Source organism: Myxine glutinosa, chromosome 3 (assembly GCF_964187855.1).
Source record: "Myxine glutinosa chromosome 3, kmMyxGlut1.1, whole genome shotgun sequence".
NCBI lineage: Eukaryota > Metazoa > Chordata > Myxini > Myxiniformes > Myxinidae > Myxine > Myxine glutinosa.
In genome coordinates this window covers 186,675,371-186,697,543 of record NC_136263.1, presented here as the reverse complement: position 1 = coordinate 186,697,543, position 22,173 = coordinate 186,675,371, and the positions used below count along the sequence as shown (strand labels likewise).

The 22,173-nt window shown below is 46.7% G+C and overlaps 1 protein-coding gene across 3 annotated transcripts; it reads right to left on the bottom strand.

Annotated features, from left to right (window-relative positions):
* Positions 1 to 209: 209 nt before the first annotated feature.
* MRPS2 (mitochondrial ribosomal protein S2) lies at positions 210 to 21,946 on the bottom strand. Of its 3 annotated transcripts, none has more exons than XM_068109691.2 (5): positions 21,296 to 21,946; positions 16,660 to 16,743; positions 14,552 to 14,717; positions 1,693 to 1,949; positions 210 to 656 (listed from the first exon to the last, which is right to left on the bottom strand). In XM_068109691.2, exons 1-5 carry the CDS (start codon positions 21,327 to 21,329, stop codon positions 364 to 366), a joined length of 834 nt encoding a protein of 277 aa, XP_067965792.1. In that variant the 5' UTR covers positions 21,330 to 21,946; the 3' UTR covers positions 210 to 363. The 3 variants fall into 3 exon arrangements, with proteins under 3 accessions (XP_067965792.1, XP_067965791.1, XP_078630989.1); XM_068109690.2 differs by having other exon boundaries at positions 16,660 to 16,767; positions 21,296 to 21,914; XM_078774863.1 differs by lacking the exons at positions 16,660 to 16,743; positions 21,296 to 21,946 and adding an exon at positions 15,302 to 16,329.
* Positions 21,947 to 22,173: the final 227 nt, after the last annotated feature.

The following is a 22,173-nucleotide window of genomic DNA, read 5'->3' as shown; positions in this document are numbered from 1 at the left end:
CTCGATTTGCCGACCTTGGAAGGATGACAGGCTGAGTCAACCCCCCCTGGTGTTAATTTAGCAATCGACTGGGATTCGAACCCAGGATCCAAGGATCCCAAGCCGGCACCCTAACCGCTAAGCCAACACCAGGCGACTGAGTACTTCTATTGTAAAAGAAGATGTGGAAAGAAAATACTGCAGAGAATTTCAAACCAGTTTCCAAATGGTTAGAGTAAAAGCAGTTGCCAAATTTTATTTTCATTTCTTCAACAAGACGACAGCACAAGAACCATGAAACAAAATAAGTAAAGCATGCAAGTAACCAACATCATGCTATACAGTGTGTGTGTGTGTGTGTGTCATTGTAACGTTCAAATTAACCTAGCTTGTCGAAGGCTGTGCTTGAGATCCAAACACAGCTTGAAGCTGTTGGTGCCGTGCTTTGCCTCGATTTGCAGCTTGGCAGAGAAGGTCACAAAAAAGGGAAATGGAAGAGTGTGAATCGTCGTTCGCAGGCACGGGATAAGTCACGAGACTGGGGTCGCTGTTTGTGTCCACAATTCCCACGACTGGAATGCATAGCTGCACAGCTTCTCTCAGTGCGATGTGGGGCTCAAAGACGTTGTTGAGAATGCCAAAGAAAACGAGCAGGTTCGGAAGGCTGAGACTTCCCTCTGGAGAGCAAAGGAGAGAGGTCATCATACTGAAGTCTATCTTTTCATCACGATGCGAAAATGTTCCAACCAGACTATTGGCATTGACTATGACATGTAGTCAGTTAATAACAGCAATACATGGGTAAACTGCTCATCAGTTTTTCTTTCCTGAGAGTTTGCTTCTGTATCCATCTTGTTCTCCCCTGCCCCTCATTGTTCCCCACACCGATTTGTCCAAGTCTTCCTCTATTTTGTTCTTCAATCCTGCTGTCAGTGTCCCCCTTCTCTTACCGCCTGTTCCTTTTGTTCTATTATGTCCTGATCCATTATATGTTCCAGCTCCTCCATGAGCCTCGACTTTGTGTCCATAAAAAAAATCGCACCTGTGTCCGAAGGAAGCGGTGCAGTTTGGCAGCGTCTATGCAATCCATGAAAGTTATAGGACTTCCAGATGCTGACCACTTTAAAACCCTTTAGAATGACCTTTTAGATCCCTTTAGAATTAAACATTGTGGGTTAGAAGGTTCTTCTTCGTTTTTGACGGGTGGGAGGAAGGGCATAGTCAAATATTGAAGCGGCTTCACCGCTTAAAAATTTGGCTTATTGGTGAACAAGTCGCCTTCATCGTCTTTGCTTCATGTCCACCGTGTGTAAGATTTGTAAGGTAAATCGTCAGTTCTTGTAACCTCTTATTTCATATGTAGCATAATTTGCTGTGGTGCGCAGCTGTACTGCTGATGCAGTGCCCCCTGTAGGTTAGGGCAGGAATTTGTAATCTGTTCAGGTTGGTGGCGATAACTCGCCTACTCTTCATAAAGGGCACAGTGGGTTCTTTAACATCCACCAGCTAATGTCTGCAGACAGGATGTCCGTTTAACGTCCATCCAAGACTGCACAGTTTATAATTGGGCTGGGATTCAAACTCAGTCAAGGTAGCTTAGAGATGAATGTATGTACCTCAAGGCTATCTTGCCAGCCCCTCGTAACGGTCAAAATACCAACATGGCCAAAAATCCCATTAGCAGGCCTCTCCCTTTCCTTAATCCTTCCTTACCTGCATTCAGCTGCACCTCTGCATTCGTCAGCAATCCTTCCTGCCAGGGACGAGTGTAGGCGTATTGCCCACATGCCTTTGCTGCCAGTTCCACCATGTGGCCGTGTTGCCGTGAACTAGTCACAAACAGCACACATCCCTTGCGGAACGTCACGTGAGCCGTGAAGGAGAGTGCAGTACGGAGAAGTTTAGCCGTGCGGTCAAGGTCGATGATGTCTTGTCCCAGGCGTGATCCAAACAGATAGGGCTTCATAAGCCTTGGTGAGGACGGATGATAATACATTTCATCATTTCCCATGCCCCAAATACTGATCATCACTGAAAGATACACTTAAAATGTTGTGGATGTGAACATATTGTTGCGGATATGGGATTTACATCCATCCATATCCGCTTGTAAATATTCCCCTATTTCCTCAATACTCCCCAACTCTCCCCAATCCCTCAATCCCTAGTCCCACTTTCTGTAACCAACACTCTGTAGACCCGACCTCCCCCTATTTCCCCCCATTAAATGTCGCATCCAGGTCCACCGCATCTCACGTAGACAACTATAGGACATCTTGCTAGTTATTCTTAGTCTATGTTAGTTAAGGATTCGTTTCCATTTATTCTGACCCTTCGTTGCACCAGAATGTGATTGTATGGCACCGTTAGGAAGTTTAGGACCTCCCAATACCTCCCCGCAGCTCTTCCTCACAGTTGTCAGTTGTCAGTAACAACAACAACAACAACATCAACAACAACCACGAGCGCAGGAAGTGCGCGTCCTCACTCCGGCTTGGTTGGCTTGGTTTGGTTGGCCATGTGCTCGACGGGGTTAACAAACAGGGGCTCCCTGTCGGCCCCTCGTCAAGGGCGGAGCCCGGTAATCCCCGCACCCAATGGAAGCGGCGGACCGGCCCCCAGTTGGGGCGGAACCAACGAGCCGAGGGCGTGTCACCCCCCCGTTGAGATGCGCGCAGAGCTGAAGGAGAAAGGACGCACCCTCCGAGCGCCGAGAGACCTCTGCCATTAAGAAAGACCTCCCAAAGACTGAGCTGTATCCTGTCCCCGAGCCAAGGTGCACCTTGTGCCATCGGTCTACCTGCCATCAATCCCTGTGTGAGTCAGCCTTGTCCGTTTGTCCGTGGTCTGTCTGGGGCAAAGTAAGCCAGTTAGATAAGCTAATCTTTGCACTGTGTCACCTGCTGTAAATAACCTTGACTGCTCCTTTTCGTTTGTGTGGTATAAATAATAAATCCTGTTCCTCTTCTGTACGTCTTCGTCCTCTTCTTCCTCTTTCCATTCGATCGCTTTAGAGTTTTCCCCAATTGAATATCTGTGACGCGATTTGGCCAACGTTCGGGGTAATCGGGTTAACTGTACGAACACGGCGGCCATTCCGCTCGGTCAAGCAACATCTTTAGCCGTGTCCGTAACAATTGGTGTCAGAAGTGTCGGATTCGGACCTGAAGCGTTTAACGCGCTCAAAATTACAAAGTACCGAAATTGCTTTTGTTTTACAAAACCCGAATTTTGAAATCGCGCCATGGACAATCAAGGCGATCGGATGTCGGTGGGGGAGATAGACGGGTTAGGGGTAACCCAGGATCAGAGGGGAGAAATGGAGGAGAGCAATGAGGAGGCGGTTGAGGGGGTATCAGACGCACAAAATGGCGTCCTCGCGCACGAGGTTACAGGCACACAAAATGGCGGCCTCCCGTACGTGACGGCGATAGCCGGACCCGCAGTGCCAATGGACTGGGGCGTTTTGATGATGCATTTCAGTGCCGCTCTGAGAGGTGACAGTAAGAGATTTGATGCAATGATGGCTACTCAGGGGCTAGACGCGAAAAAAGCGAGGCACGAAGCAAGGTACAACCCGGTTGGATTTCGGGAGCAAATGAACGCCACGGTAAAAAGAATACAGGAAGACATTGACCGCAGGTTGGGCGAGCAGGTCCCACGGGTGCATGAGGAGGTAACGCGGGTCGAAAAGCGCTGGTTGAGCGAAGCGGAGGAAAGCGCGGGTACAATGACGGGGGTAGAAATCGCGACACGGGGTTTGGAAAAGCCGGCGACCGATGAGGTAGAGGGAATTTTATTAAAGCCAACGGTCGTCGAGGTGAGTAAAGAAAAAGCGGAAGTGGGCATTGAAATTGAAGAGATGACGGAGGTAGCCCGGGAATTGCAGGGAGAAATGGAAAATGTACAAAGTCCCTGCTCAAATCATGATGATGTACTCGCTAATCCAAATGGAAGTTTGCAGGTTTTGGTGCAGGGAGGAAGAAGAACCCCGAAGGTGAGACGTGCTGTGTATTGTGCGGGGAGATTTTGTAAGAGGATGTTTGGCGACAAAAGAATTTTCGCGCGCTTGGGATTGAGGAGGCATCCGGGCGTTGGTGAAGGGGCCCGTGTGAGTGGAAATGGCACGCGTGGGAGGAAAAAGTGTGCGTCGGCGAGTGGGTGTGTTATAAAGTGTGGGAGTGAAACCGAGTGCGAGCGAGAATGCACGTCGGGGTGTACGGAGTGTACGTGCGAGGGTGAGTGACACGAGGAGTGAGTTGGTGGTTGAGCGGGTGTGAGAATGCACGCTTGGAATGGTTGAGGGTGTGTGAGGAAGCACACCTGAGTTGGTCATGGTGCGAGTGTGGGAGAGCCCATCTGAGCGCGTTAGTGGGTGGATGCCAGAGTGCACGCCCATGGTGAGTGTTACGGAGGACGTAACGGAGGAGAGGTGTGGACCGAAGTGTGCGCAAGAGTGTGCGCGAGAGGTGTGGTGTGTAACAGGGAGAGCGTTGGTGGAATGTACGAACGGCGTTGGAACGCCGGGTTTTGTGAGGGTGAAAGGGGTAGCGTATGCGTGTGAGCATGCAAGTGAAGCATCGACGGTAACAGGGTTAGCGGTTAGGGCGACGGGTAGCCGATGCGAGCACTCGGGGCGCGGTGTGCTTTGTTGGGTGCGAGGCCCGGCGCGGATCGATGCTGCGTCGCTTCTCTTTGAAGCGTCGTTGCCGATTCGGGCTTGGCCCCGCCCTGCACGGTCGAGTCCGGGCCTTGGCGGGCGAGGCGACCGGTCCGGTTCAAGGGCGAGTGGGAGGAAGCGGAAGGGTGCCCCCTCGCGGGGACGGGGTTCCGACCGGGGGAGATTGAGCCATCGGGCCTGGGACCGCAAGGTGCCGCGCCGAGATGGTGCGTGGAACCTCGGCCCGACCAAACCACCTCCCTTGAACCGAAAGCCGGACGGATTCAACCTGCAGGCGACCAAACCACCCGAATTCATTGCTCGGCTTTACGAAGCCGAGTTTAATGATGTCATGACGCACCGAGGCTAGGATATAGTGGACGGTGATGATGATAATAGTGATATTGGTTTTAATACGAAATTTAGAAAGTGAATAGAATTGGCAGTAAATAGAAAATTTTTGATTGGTTGGATTTGGACGAGCAAAATTTATAGTGGGACCTCCCCGATGTGGTGGGATGGCAACTCTGTCATCCCTCACAGAAGGGGGGCAAAGGAGCACTAGATTATGGAGTTGATGGCAGTGAAAACTAGCCCGGGAGGGTTAGGATATATCGTGTGTAGGGATCTAGCGAAGATGACATTAGGTAACGTTAAGGTTAGTTAGTAACAATGACACCTGTAGTGGGGACGCAGGTAGATTAGAGTGGATGATAATGACGTGGTATGTGCTTAGTTTAAAGGGAAGACGGGGAGCACTAAGTTAGCAGGGCAACAGGTAGTTTAGATGATGCCGTGTGAGGATTGAAAGTGTGTGAGGAACAGGTGTGATGGAACAGGTGTGATTGCACAGGTGTGCAACTGAACAGGTGTATGGAGCAGTGTTTGAGTGATGGTAATGGTGGGGTGTGTTGTGTTGACCAACTGGTCCAGGAAGAGGAGGAGGGTGCAGGTGGCACCAGGTGATTGCACAGGTGTGCAACAACAGGTGTATGTGGCTATGTGGAATAAATGGTAGTGTGGAATATCTGGAGTATTGAAATGGATGGTCGTGGAGCGAGTATGGTGGAAACAATGGAGTGGAGTGGATGGTGCGAAGGTGTGAATGGGGGAAGAGTGGACCCCCATCACGGATACCCGGGGCGGGTAGTGTAAGTGTTAGGTAGAGGGTATAGGTAAATTGTGGTTGGATATTGGCATCTGTGGTGCGAGTGGAAGAATGATGTTTGGATAGGTGCATTAGTGTTGTGGAAATGGCTGGGCGTGTAGCCTGTTAGTGTGTGTAGTTTTTTTTTTTTTTTTTTTTTCCACATGAGGACCTGGTTTGGCCACTCCACCACTGTGAGGATGTCGGCCAGGTGAGGCCGCAGGTGGGCTCTGGGAGCCGGTAGTTGTGGATGGGGCCCGAGGACCCGGAGGACGGACCCGGGTAGCCCAGTGCCAGAGGGCACCAAGGGGTGACAGAGCCAGGAGGGGCCTTCCCCAGTTAGATAGGTTAGGGTGAGGAGCTAGGTAAGCTCGGGTGGCAACTGCAGTGGTGGAGGTGTGCAGGTGGGTAGACCTGCTGGGAGAGCTACACGTCACAGCCCAGAAATTGTGCAAGGGCACCGGGAGATGAATCGGGGGAGTGAGACCCCAAATTGAGAAGCACCACAGTTTGGTCAATGGGAATTTGGTTTTTAGAACCCATAGTGTAAGTTGGCCAATGGATTGGCAGGGAAAGACCCCGGGTAGTGTAAAGTGTGTTAAAGTCATTTAGAGGATAGTTAGGAAGAAGGATCTCCTCGCACCATCTGCATCCACTCACCTGAGGTGACAGGTACTCCACACCATGCCATGTTTTATTATTTTTATTGTGCAGATGTTTTGGATTGTGAGACGCATCATGACTTGGGTGTGACATTGTGCTTTGTTGTTCCATCTCTCCCTCCTTATGAGGATTGATGATGAATTGGTGATAGCAAATTTTGGTTAGAGGGATTGTGGTGACGAATTTGGTATAGAGGAAATATGGGGAGACGTGACAGTAGTGACAAATTTGTAAAGATGTAGATTTTTGTAAATATGGGGTAAGGGCAAGGGTAGGGTAGGTGACAAGGGGGGTGACGTACGGTAGGGACGAGCTTTTCTCACTTCGCTCTCCGTACGCACTTCACCTTGCATTGCCTTTATGGATGTGTACCCTTGAGACCTTACCCCTCGCTCATCTGTCTTGTTCCCCCTTTTTGTCTCCCACATGAGGACCTGTGCGCCATTGGGCGCCAAGGGGAGTGTGCGTGAGTCCGCCATTGGGCGCCCGAACCTCTCGCAACCACAGCTGTCTGCATCGATGCACCACATTATGGACCACATGTCTGTGGCCGAGCACCACTTATGGACCCCATGGGTTGGGGCATGGCCCCTCTGCTGGAACCGGCCATGAGGGCCCGAAATCTTGCTGGCGGACCTTGGCCACAGGGCACCGATGCCCCACAGGTGAACCACACGTAGTCGGCCCTGTGGGCCATAAATAAAATAAATAAAATGGACACGTTTGGGCAAGCTTTATTGCAAATAGGCCGCCAGTAAGAAAATGAAAGAAAGACAACAACTGGAAGACAATAATAATAACCAGCAGAGGGAGCCGAAGAGCAAGAGACCACCTGCAGGGTTAGGGGTTGTTGTTTTTATTTTCATGAACAATGGTGACTGCACTGATTGGTGCTTGAGAATGTATTGGTGCGTTTTGGGTGTTTTCATGGTGCGTCGATACAGAGCAGACTGTCTCCCCCCAGAAAGAACAATCGCAGGTCCTGGGTTAGTTTTGTAAATAAAGTAAATAATGCTCCCCACCGTCAATGTATAGTTTGAAGACCATTCCGCGATTCGGTTATCCTGTGGGTGTGTTTCTGTTAGGAGAAGGGTGCAACGTCGCAGGGGGACATATTTACTCATTTGCGAATATCTGTAAAACTGTCGCACTCAGGGTTGAGTTAATAGTAGAGGGAACTACATATGAGTGCCACACTAAAGTGGGTAAAAATTTATCGGGTCGGGACGCCCCGAGGTAGAGAAGGGTGCAGTGTTGCGGATATGGGATTTACATCCATCCATATCCGCTTGTAAATATTCCCCTATTTCCTCAATACTCCCCAATCCCTCAATCCCTAGTCCCACTTTCTGTAACCAACACTCTGTAGACCCGACCTCCCCCTATTTCCCCCCATTAAATGTCGCATCCAGGTCCACCGCATCTCACGTAGACAACTATAGGACATCTTGCTAGTTATTCTTAGTCTATGTTAGTTAAGGATTCGTTTCCATTTATTCTGACCCTTCGTTGCACCAGAATGTGATTGTATGGCACCGTTAGGAAGTTTAGGACCTCCCAATACCTCCCCGCAGCTCTTCCTCACAGTTCTCAGTAACAACAACAACAACCACGAGCGCAGGGAGTGCGCGTCCTCACTCCGGCTTGGTTGGCTTGGTTTGGTTGGCCATGTGCTCGACGGGGTTAACAAACAGGGGCTCCCTGTCGGCCCCTCGTCAAGGGCGGAGCCCGGTAATCCCCGCACCCAATGGAAGCGGCGGACCGGCCCCCAGTTGGGGCGGAACCAACGAGCCGAGGGCGTGTCACCCCCCGTTGAGATGCGCGCAGAGCTGAAGGAGAAAGGACGCACCCTCCGAGCGCCGAGAGACCTCTGCCATTAAGAAAGACCTCCCAAAGACTGAGCTGTATCCTGTCCCCGAGCCAAGGTGCACCTTGTGCCATCGGTCTACCTGCCATCAATCCCTGTGTGAGTCAGCCTTGTCCGTTTGTCCGTGGTCTGTCTGGGAATTAAGTAAGCCAGTTAGATAAGCTAATCTTTGCACTGTGTCACCTGCTGTAAATAACCTTGACTGCTCCTTTTCGTTTGTGTGGTATAAATAATAAATCCTGTTCCTCTTCTGTACGTCTTCGTCCTCTTCTTCCTCTTTCCATTCGATCGCTTTAGAGTTTTCCCCAATTGAATATCTGTGACGCGATTTGGCCAACGTTCGGGGTAATCGGGTTAACTGTACGAACACGGCGGCCATTCCGCTCGGTCAAGCAACATCTTTAGCCGTGTCCGTAACAACAAAAAAAAAAAAAAAAAAAAATATATATATATATATATATATATATATATATATATATATATATATATATATATATATATATATATATATATATATATATATATATACCTGCGACCTGTACTCAGTGCAAACAGTCACTGCAAAGGCCTACTATTCTTAAACAGCCATCTGGCTTCATTTCAAGTTGCTCTCACCAATCTCGAGCCGAACCGCTCGACAAACTACATTGCCATGGCTTCCCATCCAATGTATGATAACGGTGTAATGATAATGTCCATATTTGCTTTCACATCCGCACTTCACCAAATACCTGGGGGCATTCAGAAGGTTGTATGGACGATCTACTCAGAAGAGTCCAAGGCACACCAACATTTTCTTACTTATGATATATATGTACATATTTATTGTACTCCGCCCCTCCCTATTCCATCTCCAGGCGCTGAATGCCGTCATCACCGGGCGCCGACGGCCTTCGTCGCTGGGCGATGACACGCGCCGCAAGGACGTACTCAGTTTTCACTCTGTTTTCTTGTTTGTTTGTCGAGGCGATATCTCGGCCATCTTTTGAGCTCGGAAACTGAAATTGGGGCACAATAGTGAACAAGTGCTTTGTCAAAAACGGTATTTTTTTTAATTTTTTGATTAGTCAAATAATTCATGTTGCACGGTGGATAATTACCTCCGCCACCAATACTCTAGTAGCTCATGGTGGTTGAGTATGCACTTTATTGTACAGACCTAAACTCTTCAGGAATCCACTAATTGAAGGTCCAGGAACAATATTTGGTTGGTAACACATTTGCCACTGACGGCGAAATAGCTGAAATGGCCATACCCCTTTTTGGGCCACGCCCCCTTTTTTGCCGTGACTGTATCTACAGAACCGTTGGACCTAGGAGGTTGCCCGACCACTCAAAATTTGCGCAATGGCCACATTATGGGGGGTCAGTAATACATTTTCATATCCAAAAGTCAATGGTTTTTAAGATAATTGCCAAAAACCGATTTCAACATGTTACGAACTACAATTGTATGATACCACCAAGGCCACAACATTATATGACACTTATACCTTTTGCATCATCCTATTTTGGAATTTACTTATTTGGATTTCTACACTTTTCGCCTTTACTACAGCCACAAAACGTGACACATTTAATGTTCCTGTCTCTGCAAGTGCACGTTTTGGTACTCATACATGCTCTTGGGCATTTGCATGGAGGAGGCAGGTCATCGGGCCTGCACGATACTGGCAGTATCACTGGTGTTATGCCAACGTCCGTTGCTTCATACCCATACTGGAGTGGATCTGGTTTGGTGACGGCAGGAGTTGGGGCTTGCAACCACATCTTACACTGAAGAAATGCTCGCTTTATGTGTTCTCGTAGCGTTGATGAACAGCACACAAGCTGGTTGAAGTCCAGTTCTTTCTTGGAGTTGTGGTACTGCTCCCATCGATATTCATCGAAAGTGGAACAGTCGGTCTTCTTTAATCCAGACACAAGGAACTTTTCAGCATTGCTTGTTATCTGTGGTGACAGTTCTTCTACACCAAACCCTTCCAGTAGGGAGAGATCGATGGATGCTTTCAGGCCAGACAGCTTTGGTCCCACCTTGCTGGTACTGTCGCAACCGCTGAGAGCATGAATGGCTGGGAGACACGACACCAAACCGTTGTCCAGTTGATCAACCAACATGTGGACTGGTACAGTTTTCTTTGTTTTCCGGTTACCAAGCTTCACGTACAGCTTTTGTAGTTGCCAGGTTGTGTTGAAGTGGAAGATGAGGTTGACAAAGACATCTGTGTCAGGCGAGTCGACCAAGACTGATTGAACCCCGTGTTTCACAACACCATCATTAATATGGAACATGATTCTGTCGTCGGCTTCTTCTTGGTTGCTTGAGAGCTCTGCGATCTGTGTTTCAGTGCCAGCTAACAGTTTCCTGCATTCACCCCCATATACTCCTCCAAAGAATATTTCCTTGTCCGACTCGACATTCTGCAGCATCCACTTGAAGACATACTCCTGCAACCGAACTTTGTTCAACATTGAGCTCCAGAACATATCAAGATCGACAGGGAGTTTCTGATTGTCAGACCCAATGGTGATTGTGATTTGTTCTGAGGAACTTCGCTGTGCCCGTTCCATTTGCTTGATTGATGATTTTTGATAAACATCAAAAATAATGTCTATTCTTGTGGACACGGAGCCTGTAGCAAGAATCCTGTTGGAAAGACTCTCAGCCAATTCCCCGAATGTGTGAAGGCCCATCTTTTTCATCGGTAGTTTACGCACAAGTGCCATGAAGTCCACTATTGTCATCTGAGCGTCACTCTTTACATTCCTCGTCTCCTGTGGAAGGCGACTGACAAGTTCCCTGGCTAAGGAGGCTTTATCGGGCTTCTTCAATTTGATGCCATCTTTACATTCAGTGGTGAGGAACTGGGATGTGCTGGTCAATTCATACTTCAGGAGTTCTAGCATGCTGTACCCTCTTTCTCTAGCATAGTCAATGTACCTAACCGTTTCCGCTGCATCCTTTTTCGCCATCGATTTCTTCGCTGTGAACGGAGTAGAAGTACGTTTCACGAAAACAGTCTTGCGGTTGGTAGGGATTGTATCATGTAGGTGCTTCTCCTTATCCTGAAATCTGGTCTCAACAAACTCTTCATAACTCTTCTCACCAATTTCCAGGCATTCAAGTAATCCGTCGACAACCTCCTGGGGAATGTCAGCTCCAGTAGAGATGTTCTGAAGTCTGATTCCAGCGTCGAACGGATTGTTGATGGATTTTATGTAATCCAGAAGGGCCTTTGCACGAACATGGCCAATCTTCGTAGAACTTGGATTGAACTCATGGTGTAGGCTCAGCTCACTGTCATCTTTGTCTCCCAAGTTGCACCATTCCAGCAGCTGTGCCACATGAAGATCTTTCTCATGCTTTAGGAGATTCCATAAGGCTACTGCTTCTTTCTGTCTGGTCATCCCAATGATACCTCCAGCAACCTTGGCGGGTTTATTGTAACACTTCTCGAGTGCCATGTCAAATCCTACTGCACTGCCTTGTCGGGTAGTGTGGTACATCACCCATCCACCATCTGTAAAGCATCTGTAGATACCCGGGAACTTCCTTTGTAGGTCCAGGCAATCTTCAAGGAACAGCGTACCCCATCTGCTATAGTTTGTCCGGCCAAACCCGAAGAACAAAGGCATGCACCTCCGCACAGCTGAAACGACAAAACACCCATGACCGGAATTTCTAGCCATGTCTAGACTCTAGTCTAGACTCTAGACTAAATTCTAGTCTAGACTCTAGTCTAGACTCTAGTCTTGACTCTAGTCTAGACTCTAGTCTAGTCTAGACTCTTCAGGAATCAAGTAATTGAACAATAGGAACAGGAACAGGAACAATTACGAATAATATTGTAGTTCGTAACATGTTGAAATCGGTTTTTGGCAATTATCTTAAAAACCATTGACTTTTGGATATGAAAATGTATTACTGACCCCCCATAATGTGGCCATTGCGCAAATTTTGAGTGGTCGGGCAACCTCCTAGGTCCAACGGTTCTGTAGATACAGTCACGGCAAAAAAGGGGGCGTGGCCCAAAAAGGGGTGTGGCCATTTCAGCTATTTCGCCGTCAGTGGCAAATGTGTTACCAACCAAATATTGTTCCTGGACCTTCAATTAGTGGATTCCTGAAGAGTTTAGGTCTGTACAATAAAGTGCATACTCAACCACCATGAGCTACTCCAGTACAAAGGTGGATGGAGGTTATCTTTTCACCCCTGTCTGTCTGTCTCCGTTTGTGAACAAGATATCTCAATAAGTTGTGGACGGATTCGGACAAAATTTGGCGAAAAGTATATGACAAGGACGAAATGATTAGATTTTAGTGAAGCATATTCCACACAGCAGTGCCCTCAGCCAATGATGGTACAAGTCAGCCTTGTGCTGCACACAAAATAAGAAGAATGCACCTGGTGTTATTTGAATGGCACGATGGGGCCTCAAACTCAAGACCCTAAGATCTTAAGCTAGCCACTTTAACCGTTTGCCAATACTCGGCTTCAACCCACGAAGGTATCAATGATATTCTCTATGATTGCACGATCCAGATAATGTTGCAGCACTTTTTTATTCATTTATTTATTTATTTATGTTGAAGGCTCCCGTCACTGACCTTACAGCCCTCATCGAGGCCAGGCCTTAAATAAAATAACTGCATTGATAAATGTGAGGAAAGAGAAATAAAAGAGAGAATGTAAAGGTGAAGAGTGAAGATGAGTAAAAAAAAAAGTGTATGATTGTTTGTGAGAAAGATTGAAGCTAGGCCGGTATATATATATATAGTTTGAGTGAGACAGAAAGGAAGACCAGTAATCCTGACACGGAGATGTCAGGATGGTTCCAGGCACAACTTTAACGCTCATAAGTCACAACGGTAGTACAACCTGGGCGGTTGCTGTCTTCAAACTACCTTGCGTATTACTTGGCAGATGTCGGCTTTTCCATGTTCCCAGGCATCTTCATTTCATTGTTCACGTCAGGACTTTGTTCTGCCAAGGAAAGAAGCTGCAGCCAATTCCATACCTTCACGACAAAGGTGTTTCTGGACATATGGGCATGTGGAACCATATTCTTGCGGTAAACGTGTTTCACATTGCAAAATTCCTCACTCGTATACAAGAAACCTTCTTTCGACGATCCCAGCAAGGCAGTTTGCAGTGTAGAACACTGACTGCAGGAAGATTGTGCCACATGCAATAAGTTCAGAACCACCTCTACTTGGAAGGGATGGAATGGGGGGCTCCAGCTTCTCACCTGAGCACCGGATTTCTTGTCATGGACGCCAAACGCGTCTGGGAACATATGGATCGTGAATGAACGAATGAATGAATGATCGTTTTAAGGCCATTTTTCCCCGCTAGAGCGGGGGTTAGCCTTGCGGGCCCCATGACAATCATAGTTCCCTGTTTAAGGCAATGTTTTTATGGCCGGATGCCCTTCCTGACGCCAACCCTTGGTCACGCTCTTACGATGCGCAGGGATACGGTGTACCTATTCGAAACCGGGGTACACACCGGGATCATTCATCCCAGCAAGCTGGTACTCAATTTGTCGACCTCGGAAGGATGACAGGCTGAGTCAACCCCCCTGGTGTTAATTCAGCGATCGACCGGGATTCGAACCCAGGATCCTAGGATCCCAAGCCGGCACCTTAACCGCTAAGCCAACACCAGGCTAGGATCGTGAGCTACGGAAAAACCAACCTAGCTCTCCCAAGTAATACGCAAGAGCTGCAACAAATATGGCAAAATCTGGATCAGGGTGTCGTGCAAAATAGCGATTTGCTGCATTCGCAGCTTCAAGCACGACGACACCAAAGAGTCCGAATATATGAGGTCCATTTATTTGAATGTGTTTCCATTAAGGTACGTGTACACGGAAATAATTATAAACATCAACAAAAATATGTGAATGTGTACAATGTACATGTTCCGTTGCTAATCTATACTATAAAAGGAGCCGGCCTTAACTTCCGTTGTACTAAATGTTTTTGCAATGACTTGTTGAATTTTAACGTTTGCTCAATCAAAGAACGGAACATGTAATGTAATGCACACGTTTAGCAAAAAACATGGATATGCACAGCCCTAGTTTCCATCACGGATTGTTAAAGTAGAGTTCGTTTACAACCAGGGGTGTTGATTTTATTCTCATAGGGCACAGTTTAACTTTTTGAATGCCCCTTGTGTAATTGTTCCCGATGACCTTGTCAACAACCCCTCCCTGCAACCCAACCTCACCGGTTCCGACAGGTACTCTTGTGTCCCAGGTGAACGCGCGCTTCAAAGAGTCGTCTCAGGGTGAAAAGTTCAGCGACACGGAAGTAATCATCGTGCTTCAAGGATGACGCCATGGCACGTTGCAAATACTCCGTGTCGTCCCCTCCTTGGCTTCCCTCCTCGTTTTCTACCGTATAAATGCAATTTCGTGAGTTAAAGCCGCAGGAATAGTCGCCATTTATTGGGTGGTCAGAATGGTCATTTAGCAATTCTGAGGCCATTTCACCAAATATACATTCTGAATATAGGCCCCTCTACCACCCAGCATACTATGACAGTGGTTGAAGGTTGAACCTTTTTTTTTTTTTTCGACACACTCGGTTAAGATCTTTAGGTCCGTTTTGCATCTCCCCAGAATCAATGGTCACACAAAGTTGTAAAAGGTCCCACATCAATTGCCAAGGACCCGGACAGGGTAAAAAAAAAAAAAAACCTTTGATTTGGATAAAACATTTTCATTGTTCACAGATATCGGTTAATATCCGAAAAAGCATGCGTATGCAATATGTAGACGGCCACCAATATCGATGGAAGGCCCGTTGCGTTTGCTCTCTGGGTTTTAAGCATAGTCGTACGCATTAAATAGATTCAAAAGGAACCTGGATGGCCCTCAAACCTGTGCTACATCGGCACCACGTTAATTCAATCTAACATTTATCGATTTAAATTCTGGCGGACAGGAATGAATGGCCTAGAGGTGCACACACTCACCTCCAACCCGTCTAGCCTGGGTTCGAATCCCGACCCAGGTATAAACTCTCATCCCGGTGTTTCACAGACGGCGATTCATCAATGTGTGTGCCGTCCCTCAGATTGACGTTAAACTGGCGTCCCGTCTAACGCCTTTAGTTGGTGGACGTTAAAGATCCCAGGGTCTCCTTCGCGAAGAGTAGGCGAGCTATCGCCGGCACAATGAACGAATTGCTAATTCCTGCCACAATCAGCAGGGGACATGCATCAGCAGTACAGCCTCGTTCTCAGCCAATGATGCTACCCCACAGCCTTGTGTTGCATAAAAAGAATATATATAGAATGATCGTTTTAAGGCCATTTTCCCCGCTAGTGCGGGGGTTAGCCTTGCGGGCCCCATGACAATCATGGTTCCCTGTTTGAGGGCAATGCTTTTATGGTCGGATGCCCTTCCTGACGCCAACCCTTGGTCACGCTCTTACGATGCGCAGGGATACGGTGTACCTATTCTAAACCGGGGTACACACCGGGATCATTCATCCCAACAAGCTGGTACTCAATTTGCCGACCTCGGAAGGATGACGGGCTGAGTCAACCCCCCTGGCGTTAATTCAGCGATCGACCGGGATTCGAACCCAGGATCCTCGGATCCCAAGCCGGCACCCTAACCGCTAAGCCAACACCAGGATGTTGGTTGTGTTGCATACATGCTAACCTTGTGTTGCATACAGAAGAATAATCCTTCCAATAGTCCAGTTATTTTTAAGGTTCTGAGGCTCATGAAGGAGAACAAACACATGAACACATCTTTCCATGGCACTCTGGGTACCGGCGATGCCACCTTGGTGATGTCGCTTTCCCTCTGTATTCAGTGTAGCAATCAAGAGGAAATTTCCCTCCTCAAGCAATGTCACCCAAAGAGTTGTTTGCATTACCTTGAATCGCTGAAGGAGTATGTCAGGGGGCTCATATTTCAAGGTGATGAGGATGTTAAAGATGTTCCGAAATGTCTGTACCCTTCCTAAAGATTTATTTGCTTTCAGCATTACCTGTCCAATGGGATGCGCAGTCAGGTAACACCTCGACAAAAAAAAAAGTTTAATTCAGCTCCACTGAAATTTTCTTTAAAAAAAAATCACAATATTTATGTGCTAAGAATAAGGCATATTCAAAGTTGAAGATGAGTGTTAGCGTAAGATCAAAAGAATTTTTTTTTTCTTCCCCATATGTAACGCATTTGTCCCCAACACAGGTTTCCAAAGTGTTGTCTCTGAAACTAGAGCGCAGCTTCAGGTAGCAGGCAAGAAAACCACGACCAATCCTCTGGAGCTGGAAGGTTTGCGCTGCAACTGAAATGAAACGTCTTAGTAAAAGTTCACCTGCATTGTGCTCCGCCGGTTTTTGCTGAGCCTGTGTTGCAGCCAGATGCACGGCCCGACTCCGTACACCATTTGAGCCCCAAGCTGTGCAAAAGGAAGACCGGAGTACTGGGTAAGGGAGGAGGAGGAGGAGGAGGAGGAGGAGGAGGAGGAGGAATTTAAAAAATGATAATATTTTATAATTATATCAATTTGGGTTAATATGAAGACTACATACAGAATATGCTTGAAACAAACCCAAAAGGTGCCATTTAACATTAACACGACAACAAATGGAACGATCGGATCAACATCCTCTCTTAAGGACAAGTACGGATTGTTTTTCCAAACAAGAGAAAGCTGTTAGTTTACTGCCACGAGAAATGAGGTGAAGCCGACGTTTCAGGCATTCCCCTTCGTCAGAGCAAAAGAGCGAAGTGCAGGTCGAGGGAGGATTATAAAGGAAGCGATTCCGACTCAGATGTACCGTGCTCTCTTACCGAGGATGAGGTTGAAGGGTTGGGGCAGCAGGGGTGGTTAATGGAAGGGAAAGGTCGAAGGTGTTGTACATGAATGCCAGGAGCTTGAATGGAAAGATGGAAGAGCTGGAAGCTGGGATGGATGGCGAGGGGTACGACATAGCTGCTCTTCGGAAGGGTAAGTGGTGAGGGAAAAGTATTGATTATTGGGGATTTTAACTTGCCAGGGATAGATTGGGACCAGGACCAGGGAAAGGGCAGAGAAGATGAGGATTTCCCAGATCTAGTCCAGGATTCTTTTTCACCCAGTTTGTCGATAAACCCACGGGTGGGCGGGAGAGTGCGGCGTTCGACCACTTTTTGAGTAATTATCCCAATATGGTGGAGGAGGTGGAGGTGTGAGAGCATCTGGAATTTCGCAACCACAACGGAGTGAACGCAACTCTACTGGTGAGACGTGAAGTTCGGGATAATGGTGTAAGGTTGGATTTTTTGAGGGAAAAGTTTGAGGGTATGAGAAGTGATTTGGGAGCTTTAGATTTGGTAAAGTTAATTAGTGGTTGGTGTACTTCGGAGAAATGGGCAACCTTTGAGGAGCCAATGTGTAGGGTGCATAGTAATCATATTCCAGTGAGGTGTATAGGTCAGAGTGGTACTAGAGAGGTATAGGGGACATGGGTTGTCTTGGTGGTAGGTAGCTTGTGTACGGATGGGTGACAATACTGGGGTGGGTGCAGCTTGGGCATGATGGGCCGAATGGCCTCCTCCTGCACCAATGCTCCTTGTGTATTATGGCCTTACCCTATTGAAAAATATCACCCCCCCCCCCCTCCCCCCCCCCCTCGAGTGGGCTGGAGGTTATCTATTGAAGGATGTAGTTCAGACCTCTGCTGATTTGGGATGACCCTCTGAGAACCACCCTTGAGACGAAATTGAAAAAAATCTTAGACCGGGTGATCCTGCAGAACCATTGAGTAGAAGGGCTGCACTGGGTTTCAGAGTAATCAATTGGTAATTAAGGGACGAGTAGGGATCCGAAGTCTAAGGGGGTACCTCCCCACCGCCACCGCCCCGAAGCTCCCATGATCCGAAAAATAAAATAAAATCGAAGCCAGAGCGATCAAGTTTCAGAACAACCAGCCAGGTGATAAGGGAGAAGAAAAAATAGGAAAAAGTTAACAGATGGATGACTGGAAGGACAGCCATCCGGACATCACGACCCATTTTACAAGTTAATCTCTTCGAGAACCAAGATAAAATGACTGAAACGTCGTTGTGTATAGACAAGTCAGTATGCATCTGCAGAAAAGTAAGGATAATCAATTTTCTCATCCAAATATTGAGAGAGGCATCCGAACTGGAACATTTAACACCTGGAATATGTCCTTCAATCCTTATACATCTCATACGTCGCACATCATACATCACACACACCGTCTCTCTTTTGTCTCTCTCTCTCTCTCTGTTTCTCTCTCTCCGAAAGGACTGTTCTGCAAACCCTCCCATCTACTTTCTCAACAACCATCTTAGATGTTCAGTCATTTAAACTCTTGGGTCTCACTCTCAGCCATGATCTCTCTTGGACAAGCCACATTTCAAAATTGGCCTCCAAAGCCAGATGCCAACTGGGCATCCTCTGTCATACAAAGTCCTTCTTTGACACACCTGAACTCCTGTCTACCCACAAGGTTTTCATCCGCAGCTTGATGGAATACTGCTCTCCCTTCTGGGATGGCTCCCCTGCCTCACATCTTGACGCCGTGGAAACCACGGCCTTCAGGATTATTGAAATCCCTCACGATGAATCTGAGTCTACGGGCTGATCACTTTGCCTTTGCTGGCAGGTCGGTGGTCTCTCTGTCTTCTTCTGCCTCATTTCTGGTCTTGCACCCTCCCCTCCCACCCCCCCCCAATTATCTGCTAGATGCACACGATCTACCAGCCACTCCCTTCTGATGAAACTACCTAAATCCAGGATCACTGCTCACCTCCACTCATTTGTTCCTCTTTTTTCCCCACTTGTGGAATCAACCTCCACATCCTCTTCAATCTCATTCTGCCATCCGTCTTCAATACAGCTGTTCACCAGCATCTCAGGTCATCCAAAACCATGATCTTTTCTCCACCTGTTAAACCAACCCCACCCCTCTCAAAAACTTGCTTGTGTATCCATGTTGTCTACCACTTGCGTTCTCCCCTACTCCTCATCGTTACCTGCATCCCTTATTTGTCCGTCTCCATCTACCTTCTCTCTCTGCCCTGCTATTGAAGTTTCCCCTTTCTCCTGCTGTTCCCTTTGTTATGTTGTGACTTGATCTCTTCTTTGTCCGAGCTCTTCCACGAGTCTAGACCTTGTGCTTTGAAGACATGCGTCTAGACAGACATGCTTTGAAGAAGCCAGGGTTCACGCCTGAAGTATCGCTTCACCTTCACTCCCACAACGTTCCCAGAGCTCTTACAACAATTGGTTGAGAAAGTTAATGGGCTTAACTTGACCAATCCAACTATTACTCATGACGTCACCTTGATAAATGGATGGCATCATTACCTCCACCACCAAAGGTGGATGGTTTCACCCCTGTCTGTCCGTTTGTTTGTTAACAAAATATCTCAAAAAGTTGAGGACGAATTCGGACGAAATTTGACAGAGATGTAACGTATGTGACAAGGACGAAATGCTTAGATTTTGGTGAAGATCCGGATTCGGATCCGGATCCGGCCAGTATAATTTTTTAACTGATACTTCACCATTGAGAGATTAGGGCCAAAAACGATACATAGCCGGATATCTCAAAAAGTTATGGATGGATTTGGACAATATTTGGCAGAGAGGTAGTGTATGTGACAAGGACGAAATGCTTAGATTTTGGTGAAGATCCGGATTCGGATCCGGCTAGTATAATTTTTTAACTGATACTTCACCATTGAGAGATTAGGGCCAAAAACGATACATAGCCGGATATCTCAAAAAGTTATGGATGGATTTGGACAATATTTGGCAGAGAGGTAGTGTATGTGACAAGGACGAAATGCTTAGATTTTGGTGAAGATCCGGATTCGGATCCGGATCCGGCTAGTATAATTTTTTAACTGATACTTCACCATTGAGAGATTAGGGCCAAAAACGATACATAGCCGGATATCTCAAAAAGTTATGGATGGATTTGGACAATATTTGGCAGAGAGGTAGTGTATGTGACAAGGACGAAATGCTTAGATTTTGGTGAAGATCCGGATTCGGATCCGGCTAGTATAATTTTTTAACTGATACTTCACCATTGAGAGATTAGGGCCAAAAACGATATATAGCCGGATATCTCAAAGAGTTATGGATGGATTTGGACAATATTCGGCAGAGAGGTAGTGTATGTGACAAGGACGAAAGGATTAGATTTTGGTGAAGATCCGGATTCGGATCCGACGATTAGAATTTTTAACTGATATTTTCACCATTGGGAGATTAGGGCCAAAAACGATACATAGCAGGATATCTCAAAAAGTTATGGATGGATTTGGACGAAACTTGGTGGACCGGTTGGGTATCTGACAAGGAAGAATCGATTCGATTTTGGTGAAGATCTGACTATGGATTCGGATACGAGAATTATTTAATTTTTTTAAGTGATTCTTCACCATTGGTTGATTGGGCCAAAAACGATACATAGCCGGATATCTCAAAGAGTTATGGATGGATTTGAACAATATTGGGCAGAGAGGTAGTGTATGTGACAAGGACGAAATGATTAGATTTTGGTGAAGATCCGGATTCGGATCCGACTATTAGAATTTTAAACTGATACTTCACCTTTGGGAGATTAGGGCCAAAAACGATACATAGCAGGATATCTCAAAAAGTTATGGATGGATTTGGACGAAACTTGGTGGACCGGTAGGGTATCTGACAAGGAAGAATCGATTAGATTTTGGTGAAGATCCAGATCCAGCTCGTAGAATTTTAAAAGTAATTCTTCACCATTGAGTGATATGGCCAACCAGGTGGACTCTCTACTGAGTGCCGTTCTAGTTGATGCTGAAACTAGGGTTGCAAATTTGAAATAAGCCACAATTTGAAATCTTTCCCCTCCCCAAGATGCAAACACTGAAAACACAAAACTTCATGTGGTATTTTGAATAAACAAAACACGTGACACAAAACCCTGTGCATCAAAAGTACGCACCGCGAAGTAGACCAAGTGTCATTCCAGCTGGCATCCTCCAGGAAGCACCACGAAGAGCTTTAACGAGAATTAAGGGACGACGGGTTTAAAACATGGATTTGAATTTTTGTCTTTCCGACGGAACACACCTTCAACGGCTCCACGGCACTGTAACGCCGTCACGTGGTCCCGCGTCAGCAGTCACGTGGTCCCTCGTTTGCAGTCACGTGGTCCCAAAATCGCCTTATTTTGATTATTTTCTCGATTGATACGTCGTTGGTCTTCCGTGTGACGATTCAAATCCGACCTCAATGTTTTTCTCTACGTTGTAGCACTTTGAATTTATTTTAAGTCATTAAACTGTTAATGCAACATCATTCAGCAACATAAAAGAATAGCTCAATACTGCAAACGAAATAATTTGCAACGGAATAAAATCAACCAAGCTGGATGTTAAAAAACAACAACAAAAAAACAACTTTTAACATGAACAAAGCAGAGCACGTTCCGCCACCAAGTTCCCGAAGGACATCAGTCGGATGTATTTCTCTTGTTCGACAACGTATTACCTTTTAATTATCATTAACCTCGCACGGATTTATTAATATTTACGTACGTCAGATATCTGCGAAACGACTGTGATAATATAATTTTTTTTGGGATATTTACTTCCTGGCAGAGAAAACAGTGTTCTTGTTCGGATGTAGGTCTATACACCGCCTCATTTCTGTAAGCACCCTGAGCTTATACTGTCAAGTCCTTTCTTCTCCTATCTACTAAAATGAATCGAAATTAACGAACCAGCCAAAATCATGGCCGTAAAAACCACCGCAAAGAATAATAATGAGATGTTAAGATTAATAGGAAGAACTAATCGTCCTCCATTTTGAGTTAAAGCG